Source organism: Schistocerca nitens, chromosome 4, assembly GCF_023898315.1.
Source record: "Schistocerca nitens isolate TAMUIC-IGC-003100 chromosome 4, iqSchNite1.1, whole genome shotgun sequence".
NCBI lineage: Eukaryota > Metazoa > Arthropoda > Insecta > Orthoptera > Acrididae > Schistocerca > Schistocerca nitens.
Genome location: NC_064617.1, coordinates 177,905,938 through 177,927,828, shown reverse-complemented (window position 1 = coordinate 177,927,828; position 21,891 = coordinate 177,905,938). Strand labels below are relative to the sequence as shown.

The 21,891-nt window shown below is 39.8% G+C and overlaps 1 protein-coding gene across 1 annotated transcript in view; it reads left to right on the top strand.

Moving 5' to 3' along the window:
- LOC126251561 (glutamate-rich WD repeat-containing protein 1) overlaps positions 1 to 21,891 on the top strand; it is a 53,537-nt gene that overhangs the window by 7,323 nt on the left and 24,323 nt on the right. Inside the window, exons 2-5 of the mRNA XM_049952078.1 lie at positions 221 to 354; positions 689 to 832; positions 4,386 to 4,584; positions 18,732 to 18,906. Coding sequence (XP_049808035.1) covers positions 221 to 354; positions 689 to 832; positions 4,386 to 4,584; positions 18,732 to 18,906 — 652 coding nt within the window. The remainder of the gene's footprint in view (positions 1 to 220; positions 355 to 688; positions 833 to 4,385; positions 4,585 to 18,731; positions 18,907 to 21,891) is intronic.

Here is a 21,891-nt window from a genome sequence, read left to right as displayed (position 1 = left end):
TAACAAAATGCTGAAATGCTCACAATACATTATTTGTTTTGCATGGTCCTAAACATGCACAGAAAAAAATCTGACTTATTTATTTGTAGTCCAACATTGCAAAACTTTGCTAGTACTCGCTGCACAAGATTTATCATAATATTTAGCATTTTAATAGAGCCTGTGACAATATACATGCAAGCCTGATGATCACATTCTTAATGTACTGAATTATTTACAGGTTCCCCTTGTTTAAGCTTTGATATAATAAAAGATACATTAGGAGACAACAGAGAGAATTTCCCACTGACTGCTTATGCTGTAGCAGGAACACAGTCACCCAAAGTACATACCAATAGCTTAATAGTGATGAAGGTAAGTTAGAAACCACTTAACAACTTTTCTTGAAATTTGTGCTTTTAACTGCCTACTGCATTGCGTTGCCTTTTTCCCTGTTGCTCTGTGATTCATTTTCCTCCAGTAACCAGTTTCTCTCATCTCTCTATCAGTATTATTAGTTGGCAAGCTGTTTCTTTAATCTCTGTTCTCTCTGCCTTTTCACACCCACTTACATAAATAATAGGAAACATACCGGTATTGTACTCTGGATCTTCAAATGAAATATTTTCAAAAATACTTGTGACATAAGCCAGTGATTTTTTGTTGTAAAGTATTCTATTGTAAATTGTGTACTGTCATTCATTTTCAGCTGTCTAATATGCATCAGATAAAACAAGATGAAGAAGATGATGAGAGCAGCGATAGTGATAGTGATGACGATGATGATAACAGTAAAAAACCTCAGATGAAGTGGTCATTCATACATCACAAAGGTTGTGTAAACAGAGTGCGAGTAAGTAAAACTAGAAGTATGTTAATTGCTGTACTGGTACCAGAGAGAAATTTGAGGTCACAGTTGGAATCACTCAACTTGTACAAATATCTGTGTGTAACAATTTGGGGTGATAAGAAATGACGAGATAAGCTTGGTCATAAATAAAGCAGCTGGCAGACTTTGATTTATTAGTTGGATACTGGGAATATCTGTCAACCCATAAAGGAGATTAATTACAAAACACTAGTGTGTCACATCGTAGAACATTGCTCAATTGTGAGGTACCCATGCTAAGGAGGACTAACAGGGAATATTGAACCTGTACAAAGAAGGCCATTGTTTGGTGCGGCCCTGAGAGTGATATATCATTGCCAGCAGTGTTCTACTAAGGGCGGTGCCACCTCCCTTTCTTGGAGGCTATAAAATAAATAAATAAAAAATAAAATAAAATATTAATGATTAATTATGTATGATAGTGATTGGTTGTAATTAATATTTGCTTATCTGGAACGTGGACGTTTAATTATTTGGTATCAGACGCTTGACAATGGCTTTTTCGTAAATGCAATGTTATTCGTAGTAGACCATGAAATAAGACTCAAATAATCGGACTTCGTATTTAAATCATTTCCAAAGACTGCTGCGGTAGGTGCGGACTCAAAATCTAAATCTCAATATTAGAATAATTTGCCAGCCATGTCAATACGTCATACAGAGGTGACTGTCTACTAAACATAAAAAGTTTACACAGTTAGTTAAATCAGATATATTCAACGAATAAGCCTACAGTTAAATAATTCTAGTAAGATTGCAACTCGCAGTGTTCTTGTATAACATCAAATATGGCAGTGTACCAGTTAATAAAATATACGTGCTTCCCGCACCAGGTATTCTACTCGACCTATTTCTTGTTAATGAAACATAAGAGTGTCATAATTGTATTTTGTTTTATCAGCGGCATAGCGCTGCAGTTCTGCGCCATAGGCTTTATTTATTTGTCAGAGATTAATTATTTAATTAAGATTTCGCGTTTCCAAGGAAACTCGTGCATGGCATGCAAATGTGCTTTTATAAGGCCAGCAACCCATGCGCCGTGTACTGAATGGTGACCTATATAGGACGTCGATTTGCAGCCTGGCGTCAGTTCTCAGCGGGACTCATCAGCAGAAGCAGCATTCTCCTGAAGATGGCGACCAGTTGGAGCGCCAAAATATCGAGTCAAGTTGATTTTGTGATATACCCTTTCAGATGACATCTGGCAAGCGAGAGCAATTTCATGTACTTTCAATCGGCAATCCTCCATGACAATTTTGTGCACTTGATTTCTACAGTAGTTACACAACTTGGCTGACCACTGTACAGATCATCATCTAAGCTCTCCTAATCAAGTTTACATTCATGTGTCCACTTGGCAAGAGTTGAATATGAAGGAGCACAGTACCTCAATGTATTCTGGAAATCGGCATGAATCCCTTTGCTTCCATATCTTTCTTTATGAAGTACTTAATCACTGCTCAAATCTAGATTTTTTTTCCATCTTCTCAAATCACTACATGGGAACAACAACAGAGCCACATCACCACCACCACAGCTCTCTTCCAAGAGCACTGATGTGGCATGTGTTTACAGGCAACAGTCCAATGAATATCATGTGAACAACTTGTTGCACTAGCGCTGACATGTTGTGGTGATTCCGAGAACTTTTCAAATTAGCCTTGTATTTAGTTCATGGCATTTATTGCCATTGTATCTCATCTTCCTGTGCTCAGTCATTACTTAGAGAATGTTTAATAGTCACCACAGCAAATCCAAATGCTGAACAATGTTTTCAATAGACTAGATTCTTCACCCAAGTGCTCTCACACACGGCATTGCCTTGGACGAAGTAAAAGTCATGTCCATAGTGCGAGAGGAGAAGGTGATAGAAGACAGCAGGGAGTACAGTCTTTGCAACTGTTGGAGAACAGTATAGGTCTCAAGTGTATACAATCTAGTCACATTAAGATGACCACAGCCTGTGTTTGACATCAGCATGCAATAACCACTTACAGACAGCAGGCAGCAGCACTAGCAGTGAAGGGTGTAGAAAACATGTCGAGGGGATGCGAAAAACAGTGGAGTCATTGTAATGTGGAAACAGAGTGATTTATCTGAAGTACAAAAGAGTTTGATCATTAGTTTGTGGGCCAGGTGTGGAAGCATTTCCAAAGGATCTAAGTTTGTAAACTGTTTGCATGCCATTGTAATTGTGGTATACTGAGCATGGTAAAATGGCACTATCCCAAATTGTCACCGAGTTTACAGTACTCCCCTGGCTAACAAACTACCAGGATTTTAGCCCAGTTGAGAATTTGTGGAACCACCTTGTTTGGATCCTCTGTAAAGAAAACTAGCACAGCTACCAACAGGGCCACATCTCTATCTATACCTTCCAGAACCTCATTGACTCTTCCTCCGTGTCTCACAGCAGTTCACATACTGAAGTATGTTATTAAAGTGTTCGACAGGTGGGTGTTAATGTGACAGGACAGTGTGTAATTCTAGTAATTTGATGAATGTCTACACTGGAGAGAATAGAGAGAATCTGGTAGAATTGAGTACCATCACAAATGCATACACACAGATGACAGGATAGAGTTTACTTAAATTATTACATAGATTGAATGGTTAATGCATGGCTAAACCAGATAGACTAGAGAGAATCAATGGTGGAGTGTACTTCATGGAAGATGATGGGTAGGTTTAAGGCCAGGCAATGACACTTTGTCAATGGCACTCTCAGTGCTTGAAATGGGATTAGCCAAAATTCAGCACATCAGAAAGCTGCTAGGCTGTTTCTCGGTAGATTTTTTTATGAGTTGAAAAATTTTATAATGCTACCTACTCAGCCCTACGAGGCTAAATGGGGAACTAATTGAGTAATAAATGGTTGCAATGACAAGAAAACTGTTGAAGTGGTGTCAAATCCTAAAGCTGTGCACCAAAGGGAAACCACACTTTTGTTTTTGTACTGCTGTGTTTGTTCCTTTGTTATTGTGATTGAGAAAGTGTATCATTTACTGAAATTATTGTCTGCTAGATGGTAATAGTAATTTGTAATATTTGCGGAATAAATTTGCACTCTGCAGGCGAGTGAAATATGCTGGCAGATTATATGGTGTGCTGGCTGGGACTGAAACCTGGGCCCTTTGCATTTTGCAGACAAGTGCTGTACCAAGTGAGATATGCAAGCACAACTCTTCACTCACCCTCGCAGCTTTACTTCTGCCACTATCTTTGAGTTGTTCTTCGATAGCATAGTCAGTAGAGCCCTTGCACAAGAAAGGCAAATGTCCCATATTTGAGTCTTGGCCTAGCATACAGTTTTAATCTGCCAGGAACTTTCAATGTGTGATGTAATTATGATTTTACCTAGCACTAATATATAATTATTATACAAGAGTGAGATGTTCTGTGATATGCCTGATATTATGATGCATGCAGGTTTTTCATATCACTGTAGATGTGACATAGTTAAGTTGTTTTTACACTTTGTACAAGAAGGAAGGTATTTATTATCTTTTATTTGCAGGTTTCTACATATGAAGACCTTGTGCTGACTGCAGCATGGTCAGAACTAGGAAATGTCAGTGTTTGGAACATAACACCACAGTTACGAGAAGTGGATCAGCCACAAAATGACAGTGGTACACTTCCTGGCCAACCGCTGTATACATTTACAGGACACCAGTCTGAGGGCTTTGGTTTAGATTGGTCTTCTGTGATGCCAGGTTTGCTATATTAATTTATATTTGTCACTATATCAACTATGAGGGTCACTGCAAAAGTCAAGGCAGGTATTTTTTGTCTCACAAATGCTAATGAATTAAAAAGTTCTGAAATATGCATAACGAGTGTTAATCCATATGTAAACATGACATGTAGGGAGATGGATGAACATGCACACCGCCATAAAGATATAGCATGAGAAAAAAGATGGAACAAATTTTGTTCTTTAAAATGTGTGTTACCCTCAATTTCAACAGCACACAATAGCATGGGGCAGGAACACAGACCTGTGACATCTTAGAGACCCTCGAAATGGTGTCCCGAGGTATCTGTCGCACACTGCCAGTGCTGTGGAAGACACCGAATACCCATGGCCTCACCATGAGTGAAATATCAGATCACATGAATCACTTCTGTGGCTATGTCTTCATGTGTTCAAAAGCATGTACTGTGCAACAGCACCTTCAGTTTTGGTATGAGGCCATAATCGCGAGGTGATAAGTCTGGCAAATATGGTGGTAGCTCCAGTCTTTCCCATCCTCATCGCGCAAGCAGATTCTGCACACAGCTGCTGTATGAGCTCTCACATTGTTCTGAAGAATTAATGCATCGTGTAGATGTTCAGGATGTTTCTCCCAAATAGCCCATCATAGGTGTCATTGCAGGAAAGTGCAACATTAGTACAGTGCATGAACAGTTTGCCCCTGTGGGATGAAATGGCACAAAATCACTCCTCTAATGTCATAGGTTATGATGACCATTAACTTGACAGGGGAGGGATTGTGACAAAATTTCTGCCTGTGGGGTGAACCTGGATGACCCCATTCTGTGGACTGGCATTTGAGTTCTGTCTCATAGGCTCTGGCCCAATATTAATCTAATTCGACAATTCTCGCTATCATGTTGTCCCCCTCCTCATCATAACACATTAGATGCACACAAAAGTTTCATAACATGTCCACTTCTCCAATTCACTTAGTGCACGAGACACTCACTTTGCAGCAACTTTATGCATGCGTGCTTGTCGCTTAAAATCCTTTAGGTTGTTGTCTTCTCAATACCAGTATGGTGCTGTAATTCCTGCATCTTCTGTCATTCCCTGCTTTGTGTGATCTTTTTATGAACACAGTCCATACTCACATTAACAGGCCACCCGAATCGGTGCATGTCGGCCATTGCAGCTCTACCACGTCTGAATGCAACTACCCACCGAGCAGCCATTTGGTATGGTGGAGCAGCATTTCCTACTACTTCCATATCCTCCTCATGGTATTGTCATGCATTCCATCCATGGTGAACTACAATCTTTATGTAAGAGTGCTGTCCAAGTCGGGTAACATCCATCCTGAATGGCTGCTCAGCTCACACTGTGATTCCTCTTCACACTTCGTTCTCCTGGAAAGGAGTGCCACCTTGCATCACATCATGTTTGAATTCTTGGGGAGATTGCTGATACCATGGAATGCATTTAGTTTGTAATGTACTGTTACAATTGACAGTAATACACGTTCGCAACAAGAAACATTTTTTGCCTTTTTTCTCATACTGTATCTTCCTGGCGATGTGTGTGTGTGTGTGTGTGTGTGTGTGTGTGTGTGTGTGTGTGTGTGTGTGTGTTCATCCATCTCCCAACATGTAAGGTTTACGTATGAACTAACCTTCCATTTGCATATTTCAGAATTTTGTAATTCATTACACAAAAGTAGTTGCTATGAAGTTTGCAATGATTCTCGTATAAATAAACTTAAATTTTGTGCAGGGGTTGATATATTCCTGGACATAAGTTTCTGATCCTTATGTTGTAAATAAGTCCTACAACTGATGATAATGTGTGTGTGTGTGTGTGTGTGTGTGTGTGTGTGTGTTTTATATGAATTGTGTGTGTCAGGGAGGATAGTGTGGCCAGAATATTTTACTATAAGTTATGATGACTAGGTTCTCTCCAGTCACAGATTAATTGTCCATAGAACTATCAGTAAAACTGTGATGTAACTGTTCACAGTGGCTCCTGAGGAATAATGCTTATGGCATCCATTGAAATTAGTAATGTATGTGGGGCACCTGGGGCATGTAAGTCAGAGGTAAGTTAGCTAGTTTCGACTGGGCTGGACAGTGCTGCAAGCACTGACAATAGCTGTAAGTTCTGGGAATGTTGTATATTACAGTGCACTGTTGGGGATGCTGGTAGTACACTGTGTGTCATAGCAAAAGAGAATTTTTACTGAATACCAAAATCATGAGGATGGTATAAACATTGTGATGGGGAATGGGCTATGAACTTTCTTTTTCAAGATATGATTCACACCAATGGGACGGATGGCTGTCAGCTGAAACAGCCATTGGAGGACATCCTCTAGTACACTTGCTGCACCTCAGTTGTATTACCGTATTTATGTGAACATATGCTGCACTTTTTTTCCAAAATTTTGGCTTGAAAAGTCATGGTGTGGCCTATAATTGAGATCTTTACCCTCGGATCATAACTCCTCAATTTCAAAATGACATGTATATGTATCTTGTGGCTTAAAAACTTAATATAGCAGTTGTCTTAAATAAAGAAAAGTGACTTTGTTTTCCAGAACTGGATCGACTTGTTTGTTCAAACTCTTCACTTTCTAAAGAGCCTCGGTGCAGCAACTGATGTGAGATGGTATTTCAGTATGAATCAAATGGCCTCAGTTGGTTCTGACAGCTGTTTCAGTGCAGCCAACGTAGCCAACTGTGGTTAGCAGATGATAGTGTGTTCTATGTATGTACATGCTCATAAATAGAAGCAGATGTACATAAAACACAGAGTTCCAAATCACAAAATGTTACATGTATTTGAATTTGATATGGTTTAAAATTGATGACGTGTTCAGTGAAGCTAGTCTTTGCTACAAAATACATAGCAGTTACTGCATAAATCAGATTTATTATTAAAGGTATTTTAAAGCTGTTTTACTGCTTCTAAAGATGCATACTGTATTTACCCAAATATAAGAGGCTTTTGAGAAAAATTTACTTTTAACATTATTGTGCCTAATCTAAATTACATACTGACATATAGTATCTGCCTAAAAGATTAACATTATACCTATTCTAAATTTATGCCATTTATTGATCTTCTATATTCTGATAATATAGGGAGAAATAAACTAAACAAAAATAAATGGTTTACATTAATTTGCATACTGTTTTCCACATTTTCAACTTGCTTGCTGTGGTATCACTACTTTTAATCATTATCCCAATAGCACAGCTGTGAAATTTATATCTTCATTGACACAAACTGATTCTTCCAAATATGTTGTGATTTTTGAGGTTGTGGTTACTGGGGGGACTGAGAAAACAGCCGTTTCTATCCAAATACATAACAGATTTCGCTTCTATACTGATGTGAGACTGTTACAATGTCTCTTGCTGCCAAACATATCATGTGCCCACTGCTCTTTCATTGACAGTGTAGAACCAGCAGCTGACATATGTCACAGTGAGTGTCGACTACATTACTGCACGAAACTCCATTGGTGACAATCTAGACTTTTACTGTCTCCTGCAGAAATGAATACTATTGTTGGGTATTTATCCAATTTTAAAGTCAATTCAGTTCCAACTACAGATAGATTCAGGCAAAGTGCAGTTTAAATGTGGTAGATGCTCCTAAAAATGAAAGTATGCGGTATAGATTCCCAAGGTTGGTAGTATGATGTAATTTGCTGCCTGCTCACTACAGTACTCCTCTTCCCACACTTGGTGAGTTCTCAGCCAAGCCAACATCACTGTTCCCCCCCCATCCCTTCCATAGTGCTGTGCTTAAGCAACTGTGAAACATGGACAGCAATGTCTTCTAGGATGCAAGTCATATGTAACAACAGAAACTAATACATAAGTAAAAGATGGTAGTCATGATTTTTTCCAGTCCTTAAACTTGTGCTCATGCCATAATCTACTGATGTCTGTTTGGTACTATCTCCAAGATGGGTCTTGCCACTGCAATCTATTCTTAGGAGGATAATTAGATTAATACGATTCATTTTGTTTGTTAGACATTTCATTATGGATTAATTTTGCTTCTTATTTCTTCTGAAAGCCACCATTTTGTTCTAAAGCTGATTAGAAGATGGTAACATTATTACCCAGCATTCCAATGTGTGAACAGTGACCAAATTTCTCATTTGGAACCTATTTAGTAGGTCATTACAGTTTCTAATTATCAAATAAAATACTGATCTGGAAACCTGTTCTAATGCAACAGGAATTTGTAAGATGATAGAATTCAGTGCTATTTCTTCCTGTTTTTCACAAGACTGTTAAATTGTAAGCAAATTGTAATAGATTGTTATAGTGGCTAGTTCATAGTTTCTCACGTATCGCTTGCACTAGCACCATGAGAGTCCAGTGTCATGTGATTACTCGAGCAATGCCGATACTGCATCGAACGCTTTGTCACATCAGGAAATCTTGCGCCTGTTGAGATGCGAGTATCATTTGCCCGTTCCTGCTCTCCAAAATTCTTCAAACTAAATCTGCACATGCTGTCAGTAGCCAAAGATTCATTTGTAAATGTAAGACGACCACCTATATATCCTCTAATAACAATGTAAAAATGTTAACCTCAGCAAGAATAGTTTAATCTGTGAATATAAGACAACTTTGTATTTTTCGCATGACAAATTTGGAATAACACCTAGCCTTACGATAAGGTAAATACGGAATATTTTACCTTACATATTCTGTTTTAGTTATTGAAAAAATTGTCAGTTGTGGCATTTTAGTCTGGTTTCTGTTTATATGTGGAAATGTTGTTTGCTTCCACATTTTTAATAGTTTCCAAATGTGGATTTTAAATATGTTCAGCAAGTGTAAAGTATTTATGAATGCTGTGGCCACAAAAATGAAGAATTGTAATCAAATCTAGATTAGACTGATGGAGGTAAGAGTTACACAACATGGAATAGATTAACAATAAATTTTTACTGCTTTTGCCAAAAATATATAACTATGAGTATATTAAATCTAAATACACTGGAACATTACACAGTGGAAAGATTTACCCCAGACTATAAGTTTCACCCAAATCGAGCACAATCACTTTCCAGCATCTCCAGCATCTGATTTTCTTCACCCACACTAAATGATCCATAATGCTGCTCAGAGGCACTAACACAGTCATCTTCAGTCTCATCCAGATTATTGGAAATTACTTTTTTTCCTCTTCATGATAAGTTCTTCTGATATTGACTGCCAAGTAGCCTTCTGACAAAAAAGCACATATGCAAATGGCCTCCTGCCATCAGAGTTGCTTTGTTCATTATATAATCTCAATAGAATTGTCTTACACTAGCTTTGGATGGATGACTGATACACACATCCAAAGGCTGCAACACACTTGTCATGCTGCCAGGAATAATCACTAGGACAATGTTTCCTTATTTCAGATTTTCAAACAATGGAAAATCCAGGATGGAATGTAACAATACGAGAGAAGGAAAGTTGCTACTCACCATATAGCGGAGATTCTGAGCCGTGATAGGCACAGTAAAAAGATTCACACAAATATAGCTTTCGGTGATAAAGGCCTTTGTCAGCAGTAGACACACATACACACACGCACACACACACTCTCAGGCAAGCGCAACTTGCGCACACATCTGCAGTCTCAGAGAGCTGAAACTACACTCAGCCCTCTGAGACTGCAGATGTGTGCCCAAGTTGCGCTTGACTCTGTGTGTGTGTGTGTGTGTGTGTGTGTGTGTGTGTGTGTGTGTGTGTGTGTGTGCGCGCGCGCGCGCGCGCCCGCGTGTGCGCGCGCGCGCGCGCGCGCGCGCCCGCGTGTGCGCGCGCGCGCGCGCGCGCGCGCCCGCGTGTGCGCGCGCGCGCGCGCGCCCGCGTGTGCGCGCGCGCGCGCGCGCCCGCGTGTGCGCGCGCCCGCGCGCCCGCGTGTGCGCGCGCCCGCGTGTGCGCGCGCCCGCGCGCCCGCGTGTGTACTGCTGACAAAGGCCTTAATCACCGAAAGCTATGTTTGTGTGAATCTTTTTATTGTGCCGATCACGGCTCAGCATCTCCGCTATATGGTGAGTAGCAACTTTCCTTCTCTTTTATTGTTATTTCAGATTTTGTTTCATTCGATCACTAGTGTGCCTGCAAAAACTATCACACACAAGTGCTGATTTGAAGTCAAGAAGAGCACCTGGCCACTTATTCCACATTGCCAGAATCCATTTAAGACCAGTTCTTCTGTCATCCACTCAATGCCCCAAGCTCTTACAATGATACCAGCCTGGAAGCTTTCTCCCTCAGGGACAGTTTTCTGATTAAAAACCACATATAGTGGCAATTTTTGTCCATCAACCATAATGCTCAGTGTTGCTGTGTCTCACTGCATTTCACCATCATATGTACATAATTGTGCACTATGCTCCCCTATGTTATTTACTGTCTTTAGTACTGCTTGACATATCAGAATAAACTGGCATTTGATCTGCATACCCTATCTGGAAAAGTAAATAACCATTTCTTTCTCACAGTTGGATTACATGAGATATCAAACTGTTTTTCTAATGTGAGGCAGTTTTTGCACAATTGTAGTTTTGCAATGAATAGATAGATTATTTTGCTGCATATATCGCCAAATCCATTCATATTAAACTTTAAATTCTATTGGTAAAGTGTTTCTTTTATGTGCTATTTTGCAGCCTTCAGTTTGAATTATTTCCACCAAAATGACGCATTCATGATTCTTATTTTGAATTACAAAATCAAGCAAGTCTTTTCCCTCATCTCAATATTTGCACTTTTGCCCTCAAAATGCACACCAACTTTTCGAACTATTTAAGAATCTCTCTTCACTTGCTCACCACTGATGAACATTTTTTTTTCAGTATCAACTCTGTGGCCAGCTTCTCACTTTCTGTGTTTCGTTGCATGGGTGATAACTTGAAGTTTAAATTCCACTGTGTAACTAATATGCTCCTTTCCCATCGTCACTCACAAACCAAAAGATCAACTTTTCTATTACCGTCAACTTACACTGCCCCTGAAATTAGACACGCCATTAGACCTCCCAATAAATCTGGTATTTCCACGACACATGTGTACAAGTCATGTGTAGACAGCCTGCCACCTAGTGGCAGAGTGTGTAAAGCTACGATTGTAGCAGAGCCATTCTGTTCTGTCTACGTAACAGCTGCACTGTGGTTATGTGGGAGTTGAAGGGGATGAGGAGGGAGGGGGAGAGCGCGCGCGAGAGAGAGAGAGGGGGGGGGGGGGGTACAACACTAAGTACTGTCTAATTGAACTTCATCATAAATTTAGTATTGCAGCTGATATTTGAGATTTACTTTTTACAGTAATCTTGACATTTGTGTAAATATGGTATGTACTAGTTTAGATACATGGGGCTCTACCTAAGTCAACATATTTTCCCAATTGCTTGTGGTACAAAATAGCCCTGAACATACACACACTGTATGTTCCCAATGGGATAGATGTGCCATCAAGTATCATTTGAGGTGTAGACATTTTATATAAATAAAGGCATGTAATTTATGTAGCAGAATGACATTTTTAGTCTTCTTTCCTTGGTATATCGTCATGGTGCAGTCTCTGGGGTCAGTCTGGTGAGGATGGTGGTGGAGTGTATTTCAGCATTTGGATTCTTTACTACCCTACCAGGGATTGCACAACAGATTTTTTCATTTTACCAGCTAATAAAGTTTCCTTGTTTTTGAGCTTCTTGGCAATTTAAAGAGGTGTGAAGAAGTGGTTTGTCATTACATTTTTTCCTTGATTTGGAGATGGCCACATAAGATGCAGAACAGTGAAATCTCCAGATGCTTGCTTCTGTCTAAGCTTGACCTCTTTTTCCAGAGTGTGGGAAAGCATTACATATACACTTTGTCCTATGTCAGCAGCAATACAGAATTTGAGAACATATTTTTTGGGCTTGGATTGAGTGAATCTGCATCTTGTTTTGCTTTGAAATAGTAGCTTGTCTATGGTTATATTTTCTCCGGGGCAGTAAGAACGGAAATTGTTTTCATGAACTTTGGATGCGAGAGATGTGATGTTGGCTGGCAGGCATTTTCTATCAAAACAGAGAAATCTGTCCCTTGGCATAATGTCCTTGATGAGAGTGGGCGCTCAAGTGTGTCACCAAATATCAGCTGCAGACATTCCTCAAGTGACAAGGTCCAATCATTGTTTTTTAGTACTTTTTGAGCATATGATTTATATATTTCTGTGATATGTAGCATTGCTTCGTCAAAAATAGGGCAGGAAGCGCTGATGAGAGTTATCTACTTGTTGGCAACTGTAAATAATGGACCCTCCTCTCTCCTTTAGAATGGAGCTCTATCCCCAGCGACCATCTTTGCAGCAGGCATTCAGCTGGGTGTGCTGTTATAGATGAGGTGATGATGTGTCAACATATGAATCCTCTGCCACTAATCCCTGCTTGTTGACATCATCTTCACTTGTTTCTGGTAAAAAATCCTCGTCTTTGTCAGTGAAGTCAATTTCTGACAGAATTCTGTAAGAGATGTAACATTTCTTCAACAGGAAGTCCACACTGTTGACACATTTTTCGAAAATATATTTCATTACAAAGAGTTGTACCTGAATGACACGATATAAATTGTGACAGATTGAAATGTGCACACACTAAGATGCAACAGTGAGCAGCATTAACTGTGAGTGATCACTGAGTGGTGCCACTCCATTGTAAGATTGTGTTGTAATTAGAAGATAAATTATAGTAGTGTCAAATTGACCCATTGTGCCTAATAAATCATCATAAAGAGGAGAAAAAATTAGGAGAAATCCTATGATTTCAGGAAAAAAGCAAAAAAAAAAAAAAATTGGGCCTGACATGGAAAAGTATGACGGGATCATTTTGACCCCTTCCACCATGGTAGTGTTAATGGGTGCCGAACATAAAAAGCCCTGAAAGGGGGAAGGAATAACAGATTTGAAAAATATTATGAAGAGACTAGAGGACAAGCTTGAGGAGGGCAACCATTTCCACTGTTTAGGATGTTCATTATACAAAGAATGAAGATGTAACCAAGTGTTCAGCACCACTATTCTCTGTGAACTATTTGGGAAACACAGTGTGGATGTTCCTCTGATGGAAAGGAAAATTAAAGTGGTCAAGATTATGTGACAAATGTATTCTGCTGCGAAACAGAATTCCAGGATCAAATAACAATATGGAAAGTGTAGAGGAGATGTTGAGTCACAGACAGGCCCAGTGATGAAGGTTGGTTGGTTGGTTGGTTGGTGGGTTGGTTTGTGGGAGAGGGACCAGACACCGAGGTCATCAGTCCCATTGGATTAGGGAAGGATGTCGGCCATGCCCTTTCAAAGGAGCCATCCCGGCATATCCCTGAAGCTATTTAGGGAAGTCATTGAAGACCTAAATCAGGATGGCCAGAAGTGGGGTTTGAACCATTGTCCTCCCGAATGCGAGTCCAGTGTGCTAACAACTGCACCATCTCACTCGGTCAGTGATGGAGAATGCTGTAATACTTAAGCTGGAAAAAGTCCTCCTTCCATTGTAGAACACACAACACGCTTGCACATGGCACTACTGTCTCCAGGCACTACGGTCCAACTGCGACTGCTTCTGACGTGAGCAGCAACCTAGCTGTGGTGGGTATTAGGGGTAAGAAAGAGATGTGAGGTGGGGAGACTGGGAGTTACCAGGGTAGGTGTACGGAAAGATGCTTGTTCTACCTATGGGATGGTGCAGAGATATGGTGAGGACACGATAGGGTTGCTAGGTGGAGGATCAAGAGACTGTGTTGGGAGGGGAGGGGGGGGGGGAGAAGAAAGGAGAGAAGAGGAAAGGACTATGTAGGTGCATTGGTTGGCAGGTAGGGGGTGTATGCAATACTGGAGTGTAAGCAGGGACTAGATACGCACATGGATGAAAGGGACTTAACGAAGTCTGAGGCCATGGTAGTTGCGGGAATAAAGGATATGTTGTAGGGAGAGTTCCCATTGCATTGATGGGAGGAATCCAGATAGCACAAGCTATAGCTAAAGTGAAGCACATAGCCTTGGGCAGCATGTTCTCCCTGCTCTCTGCCTCCTCCCCAACACAGCCTCTCAATGCAGCTCCTAGCAGCCTGATCCTATTCCTGCACATGTCTGCACACTCTCAAAGACAGTACTGGCATGTCCCCCACCTGCACTCTGCTCTTCCTACCCCTCCCTACCCTACACTTCTTTCTTATGCCCACCCACTACCCAACCCCGCTACATGACTGCTCCTGCTAGGCACAGGCAAAGTCACAGTCAGGCTGTAGTAGCACCCAGCGACAGTGGCCATCTGTGTGTGAGTTATGCTTGTGGAAGAGAGAGAGAGAGAGAGAGAGAGAGAGAGAGAGAGAGTGTGTTTCTTTTTTCTGAAGAAGGAGTCCGAAAGCTTCAGTATTACTGCATTACACTGGCATAACAAAAGTCATTGTATACCCCTAATATCATGTTGGACCTGCTTTTGCCTGGTGTACTGCAGCAACTTGGTGTGTCATGAACTCAACAAATCACTGGAAGTCCCCTGCAGAGATACTGAGCCATGCTACCCTTATAGTCCATAACTCTGAATATGTTGCCACTGCAGGATTATGTGCATGAACTGACCTCTCAATTATGTCCCATAAAATGTTTGATGGGATTCGTGTTGGGCAGTGTGGGTGGCAACATCATTCATTAGAACTGTTCTTCAAACTGCTGACATGACACATTGTCATCCATCAAAACATGATTGTTCTTTGGATACATGAAGTCCATGAATGGCTGCAAGTGGCCTCCAAGTAGCTGAACATAACCATTTCCAGTCAGTGATTGGTTCAGTTGGACCAGAGGATCCAGTCCATTCTATGCAAACACAGCTAATACCGTTATGCAGCCACCACCAGCTTGCACAGTGCCTTGCTGATAACTTGGCTCCATGGATACAACGCACCACCCTTGAACCCTACCATCAGCTCTTACCAACTGTATTTGGGATTCATTGACCAGGCTATTGATTTCCAGCTGTTTAGAGTCTAACAGGTATGGTAATGTGCCCAGGAGAAGCACTGCAGGCGATGTCGTACTGTTAGGAGAGGCATTCACATCGATCATCAGCTGCCGTAGCCCATTAACACCACATTTTGCCGCACTGCCATAACAGATATGTTTATTGTACATACCACATTGATTTTTGTGGTTATTTCAAACAGTGTTGCTTTTCTGTCAGCACCAACCACTCTACGCAAATGCTGCTGCTCTCGGTTGTTAAGTGAGGGCCATTGGCCCCTGCATTGCCTGTGGTGAGATGTAATGTCTGAAATTTGGTATTCTTGGCACACTATTGACACTGTGGATCTCAGAACATTGAAGTCCCTAATGATTTCCAAAATGTAATGTTCCTTCTGTCTATCTTCAGCTACCAATCCGTGTTCATAGTCTGTTAATTCCTGTCATGTGGCCATAATCACATCGGAAACCTTTTCACATGAATCACCTGAGTACAAATGGCAGCTCTGCCAATGAACTGCAGTTTTATACCTCGGGTACACAATATTACTGCTGTCTGTGCATGTGCATATCGCTAACCTGTGACTTTTATCACCTCAGTGTATTTTTCATTGTGCCTGTCTGCAAGTCAGTACTACTTCTATATGGTGAGTAGCAGCCTATCCTGTGCATGTTGAGATGTGAAGAAGTGGTATTTTGTTCAGAAACATTTATTGTTTATCAGTGGCAAGAAAAAGCAGTAGTGCCTGCAAGTGAGCATACAGTACTGAATTTATAGCCATATAAGTAGTCTTCTTCTCACCATCAACATAGGTTGCAGTTAAGTGTGCACCAGAGATCACAGATTCATCGCTTCAGACAGCCCAAGAACAACCAGTATCTCCAATAACAAAACCAGTCTCCATTGATTGAAGGAGAGGCACTAAAATATAAAACAGAGAAGAAATCATTTGAAGGCACCAGGCCATGTGGCAGAGCTAAATAGTGAATGAGTGATGATCCAAGCACGGATGATATGGCTGTTGAAATTTACTTGATGTTACCACCAGTAAACCACTTTTAACAGCCCCCCCACTCCCCCACCCCCCACCCCGCCCACACATCCACCTACCACCCTCCTACCACCAAATCAGTAGCAGATTTATGTGTGTTGCAGTGTGTTTGGTACATACATTTTAGTTTAGTGACCAGCTGGGCACATCTACCTGTGTAGCATTTTGTTATGTTAGTGACTGTTGTCATTTGTATTAAATTTTTATCAAGAACTTAAAGGACTGATTTAGTTTGTTTTTGTGTGTTTTTATGGAATATTTTGTATTTTCTTTAGAGACCACATTTAACTTTTTATGGTTCTTTATTGTCAATTTTACTCGTTCCTAATAAGGCCCAAATCCAGACTAAATGGGCAAAACTGACTGAAAATGCTGTACCTGTTGGAATAGCTATCAGTGCCTTTCATCTCTAAAATTGCATGTGCAGCTGCTAGCACCACCTGAAGGCCAGTGTGTTTACCACACTATGTTGTAGCTGCACGCACAATGGGAGCTAGTCTGTTGCTTTGTTTGATAAATGAAGTGCAGCTACTAATGGCAGAGAAGGTGGAAGCCAGTTTTCATTGGTGTTGAGCTGTTATTTGGAAAGTTGCTTAAGTAATGAAGAAATAATTGGAGTGCAAGATGGGCCATTTGCATGTTACACAATATCATGATGCAAAAATACTAAGGGCACTCAACAAAAATACATCCTAACACATTGGAGGAAAAGTGACTGAGAGTGATAATGGAGAAGGAACTGTACATTGTTCTGAGATTCCCAAAAGTTCTGAAAAGTCATATCCGGCAACTGAAGGAACTAGAAGTCAAAGTCAGTATGTGGCTTCACCCCCAATAAGTGTTGTGCAGAATATTGATGACTGAACGTTGGATCATATTTATGAGGACATGGTTACAATTCGTATAATTCATTTTAAATTCAGTGATTATTCCTGAAACTGAGAAATACTTAACAGGGATTCTTAGTTGATATGTGAAGGTTAATTGGTGTCAATAAATCATTTGTATTTTCTTTTATAAAAAGTTGACTAAGCATCTTTAATTGTATAGATCAAAATCTTGGACATGATAAATCTGGATTTTCACAGACTCCAGAATTCACTGAAATGGAGTTTGCACTTTACAGTTTTGTATTTTTTCATCATCATTGCCCTTCATTTCAGTTTTCGGTAGTTTGCTGAGGAGCTACGTATAACCCATGTTTTCTTTTGTACAGATCTCAGACTTCTCAATTATGCTAAGTCGTCCCAGTAATATTTGTTCAGTTTTTAGACACCCTTTTCATAAAATTGTAGGCTGCTTCTTTGTTTTCCAACTTCAGGACATATCTTATTCTTTACAGTAATTGGAGACTTCCTATCTAATACATGATGGTCAGGGCACCAAATCTCAAATTTTTATTCAAATAATCTTTAGAAGTGGCATTCCATATTTCTCATCTGTAAATTTCAGTTTGCTTTCTTTGAGGTCAACAGAAACTATTGCAAATAAATCACCATAAAGCATAACCTCAACATATTACACATCAAAATACAAGCAATTCCCAGTTGTCTGTCCTCTGCTAAACAGTACAAGAGATTCCTGTCTAACCTGGGAAGCGTACTTGTGCACAAATGTGCACACATAGTTGCGCTGTTGGAAATATAAGTGTATGGCCGGAGTTGAAAAGAAAAAAGGCATTGTGTAGATACATCTTAGTGTTGCATGTGTTAGTATATGTTTCAAGCAAATGTTTAGCTTTTGGCCAAATAATACATGACACTTGTGCATCTTGTGGTCACAACTGTCTGTCAGGTAGCATTGTTTTTTTCAGTGACTTGTGTTTCTCTGGTCTCTAGGTTAGTTAAACCTACAGACATATATTGTACACAAATGAAGAGTTTTAGATATAAGTGACTTGATGGAAAGTAGAATAGACACACATCCTTCTTTAAAAGTTGTTTTTATTCATATTTAACTGTTTGAGCTGGTTACTTCCCATATAAGTAATTTAGTGTGTGTGATTGTGAAGCAGAAGTCAAGTACTCTAAAATCTTATCATCATCATTCATCGTCATCATCATCATCAGTTTGATTTCTGTTTATTCCAGGAGTGCTAGCATCTGGGGACTGCAAACATGGAATTCATGTATGGAGGCCTCAAGAAAGCTGGACAGGTTGGCATGTTGATCAGAGACCTCTAAGTGGTCACACATCATCAGTGGAAGATCTTCAGTGGTCACCTAATGAACCTAACGTGTTGGCTTCATGTTCTGTGGATAAAAGGTGAGTGAAAAAGAGATGGATAGATGGATGGAGGTAGTGAGAGGGGGAGCTAGGAGATATGGATATATTTATAGGAGGAGACGTGCTTTGTTAGATCTTTAGGTCGCTAACTTCACAACATTAGAAAGTGCAGTACTCGTGGTTTTCATGAGGTATGTTAAATATTTCAAGAGGTGGCAGCATGGAAACTTTAGAATTAAAAGTTCATATAAACAAAAATTTTTTACAGTGAATGTATTTATAACAGTTTCAGTGTTGCACATGAAACAAACCTCATGGTATTGATGATGGCCATGCAAAAAACTCATTGAGCAGATTACTTATGCAGAATAACCAGACTAATCTAAACCAGCTTAAACTAAATTTGAAAAATTTTTGCTACATTACCAGAAGGTCTTCAGAGGATATCTTGGCATTCTCTAGTGGGGGTAACACAGTTCATACTTTTATCAACAGACATGTTCCTTGTATTACTTGCTCTACAGTATTTCAATACCATCCTGTTGGGTAAGTCTTCCTTGACTTCAACTGTATATTTTTAGTTCAGTTATTTGTTTCATAGATATAATTTAAAAATTTTTCTTACCATAGGCAGTCACTTTAAACTACATTCTTGATGGATACAAACATCTGTCATGAACTTCAGGAATCTATTGGAAGACATTATCCTTCAATACATACATGAAAGGGTGATTGAGTACCTAGACTTCATGTGGATACTGTTCTTGGTGCATCAACTAACCACAGGATATGTAGATACTCCTGAGAGTCTTCACATCTTTTGGACTGTTTACGTGCCAGGTACAGAACTCAATGATCATCTAGCTGATTGTCATGTTACAGAGCATCAGGCTTACATCTGCACATCAGAACTGTATGTCTCAAGTTCAGACTTTGCATGTGATGTCACAAGACTGATCTTTGGAGGGCTCACATGTAACTTTACAAGATTTGAACCCCTACTTGATTTCTCTTTATTCAACACATAATTAGCCACTGACACAATGAGCACTACTCTGATGAGATGATCTGACCAATAAACATGCAAGTGGAATGTGCCAAACCAGTGTGGGCTCCATTCATATTGCAAAACTGAAGTACATGAGCAAGTAAAATAACTATGCACTAAGTAAATGACTTGACTGTACGTCCAAACAAATAACAAGGCATTTCTAAAGAGACTAACTTAAAAGTTTTTCCTCCCTTATGCAATCTATTGTGTATGGAGTAACTTGTGTAAGCAGGAGATCCCAGGTTTGAGTCCCATCGGGGCACACGTTTTCAACTGTCCCCATTGATACTTATCAACGGCTGTAAGTGGTTACAAAGATCTGGATTTCACTGTAATTTCATTCTTTGAAAGCTGCAAGATCACCAATGGTGTCTATTCTTTTGGACACCATATTCATATAGATGAGGCTTACCGGTCAATGATCACCTGCAGTTCGGACGCACTCAAATTGCTCAAACTCTTATGGGATTTGGTAGATTGACTGCCGTGAGTAATGAGTACAGTGGGGAGGGGCACTACAAATCTAGTATGTGGACAATAAGTTGGAAATGTGGGTCTCATGGGGAGCTTGCCAGAGATAAGTCCCTGCAGTCACACTACCCTCTGTGTCCTCGATGGCTCAGTTGGATAGAACGTCTGCCACGTAAGCAGGAGATCCCGGGTTCGAGTCCTGGTCAGGGCACACATTTTCAACTGCCCCCATTGATATTTATCAAAGCCTGTAAGCAGCTACAAAGGTTTGGATTTCACTGTGATTTCATTCTTTGAGAGCTGCCAGATCACCAATGGTGTCTGTTCTTTTGGATGCCATATTCATATAACTTGTGTTAGTCTCTTGTAAGACTACAAAAAGACTAAAATATTTCACTATACATTGTCCATTATTGAATATGGTAAAGACTAGTTTTTTTTAGTATCGATGTATTACTGACAGAAATGGCAAGTTCCCAAAAGAGCAAAGATTTGTAGGCAGATGTGGTAGTCAATAGAGAGCTGTCAGTGATTAAGACAGTGTGTTCAATCTTCTGATGTTTCCACAGAATCTACCTGTAACAAGAGCTTTCAGAGACCATGAAAATAATTTCATGTGATCTGTCAGTTTGTCAGATTTGGATGTTCAGATGATGGATGGCCATACTGAAACACAGACTGGCTGGAAGCAAATGGGAAATATTAAATTGAATTCTGTTTTAGTTGGTTTTCAGCATGGAAGTCATGAGAAACGTTAATATTGTTTGTGAAATTATGACATGTCACAAACGTTGAGTAGAACTTCTCCAAATACTAGAATCACACATTTCACTGTTAGTAAGCCAATCATCATAAAGTTACTCATCAGTGTGACAGGATCATTCTCCAGTGGAATTTGTGAAACTAGCTTCTTGTGATAACTATGTAGGAAACTTGTAGTGGAACGTAAATAACTTAGGAGTAAAGCAGACCACTCAGTGAATAAGTATTAAGTTGTCAACTGGTACACACAAAACAGAAAGCGAACTTGCTAGCTCTCGGGATGAATCCTTCAACTTCCTGAGATCTGCATGCAATTGTCATGAGAATTTCTTTTAACCATATTCTATGTATGTATTAAGCAGAAGATAGTGAAAGGGAATTCATAAAAATTTTAAATTTAAAAAAAAAATCATGATTTTTCTGTATTGTCCATTACAATCGACACTGGGCCGTGGTGGTGTATAAGTAAGCATTAGAAAGAAAGAAAGAAAAAAAAAGTTAGAGAAATTACTTTATTAGTAGTTTGATATTAACTAATAAATACACTCTTATTAGGCAGATACCACTCATTTATCAACACTAATTATTAATTTTAAAAAGATATAAACTGTGACACTTTCATTTCTGATGATATTCAGAGAAACAGTTATTCTTTGATGTTAGAGGAAAGCTGAACAACGTGGGCAACATATTTTGATTTTATTTGTGCAGCTAGTGTTCTTATTCTTCGTGCTGTTTTT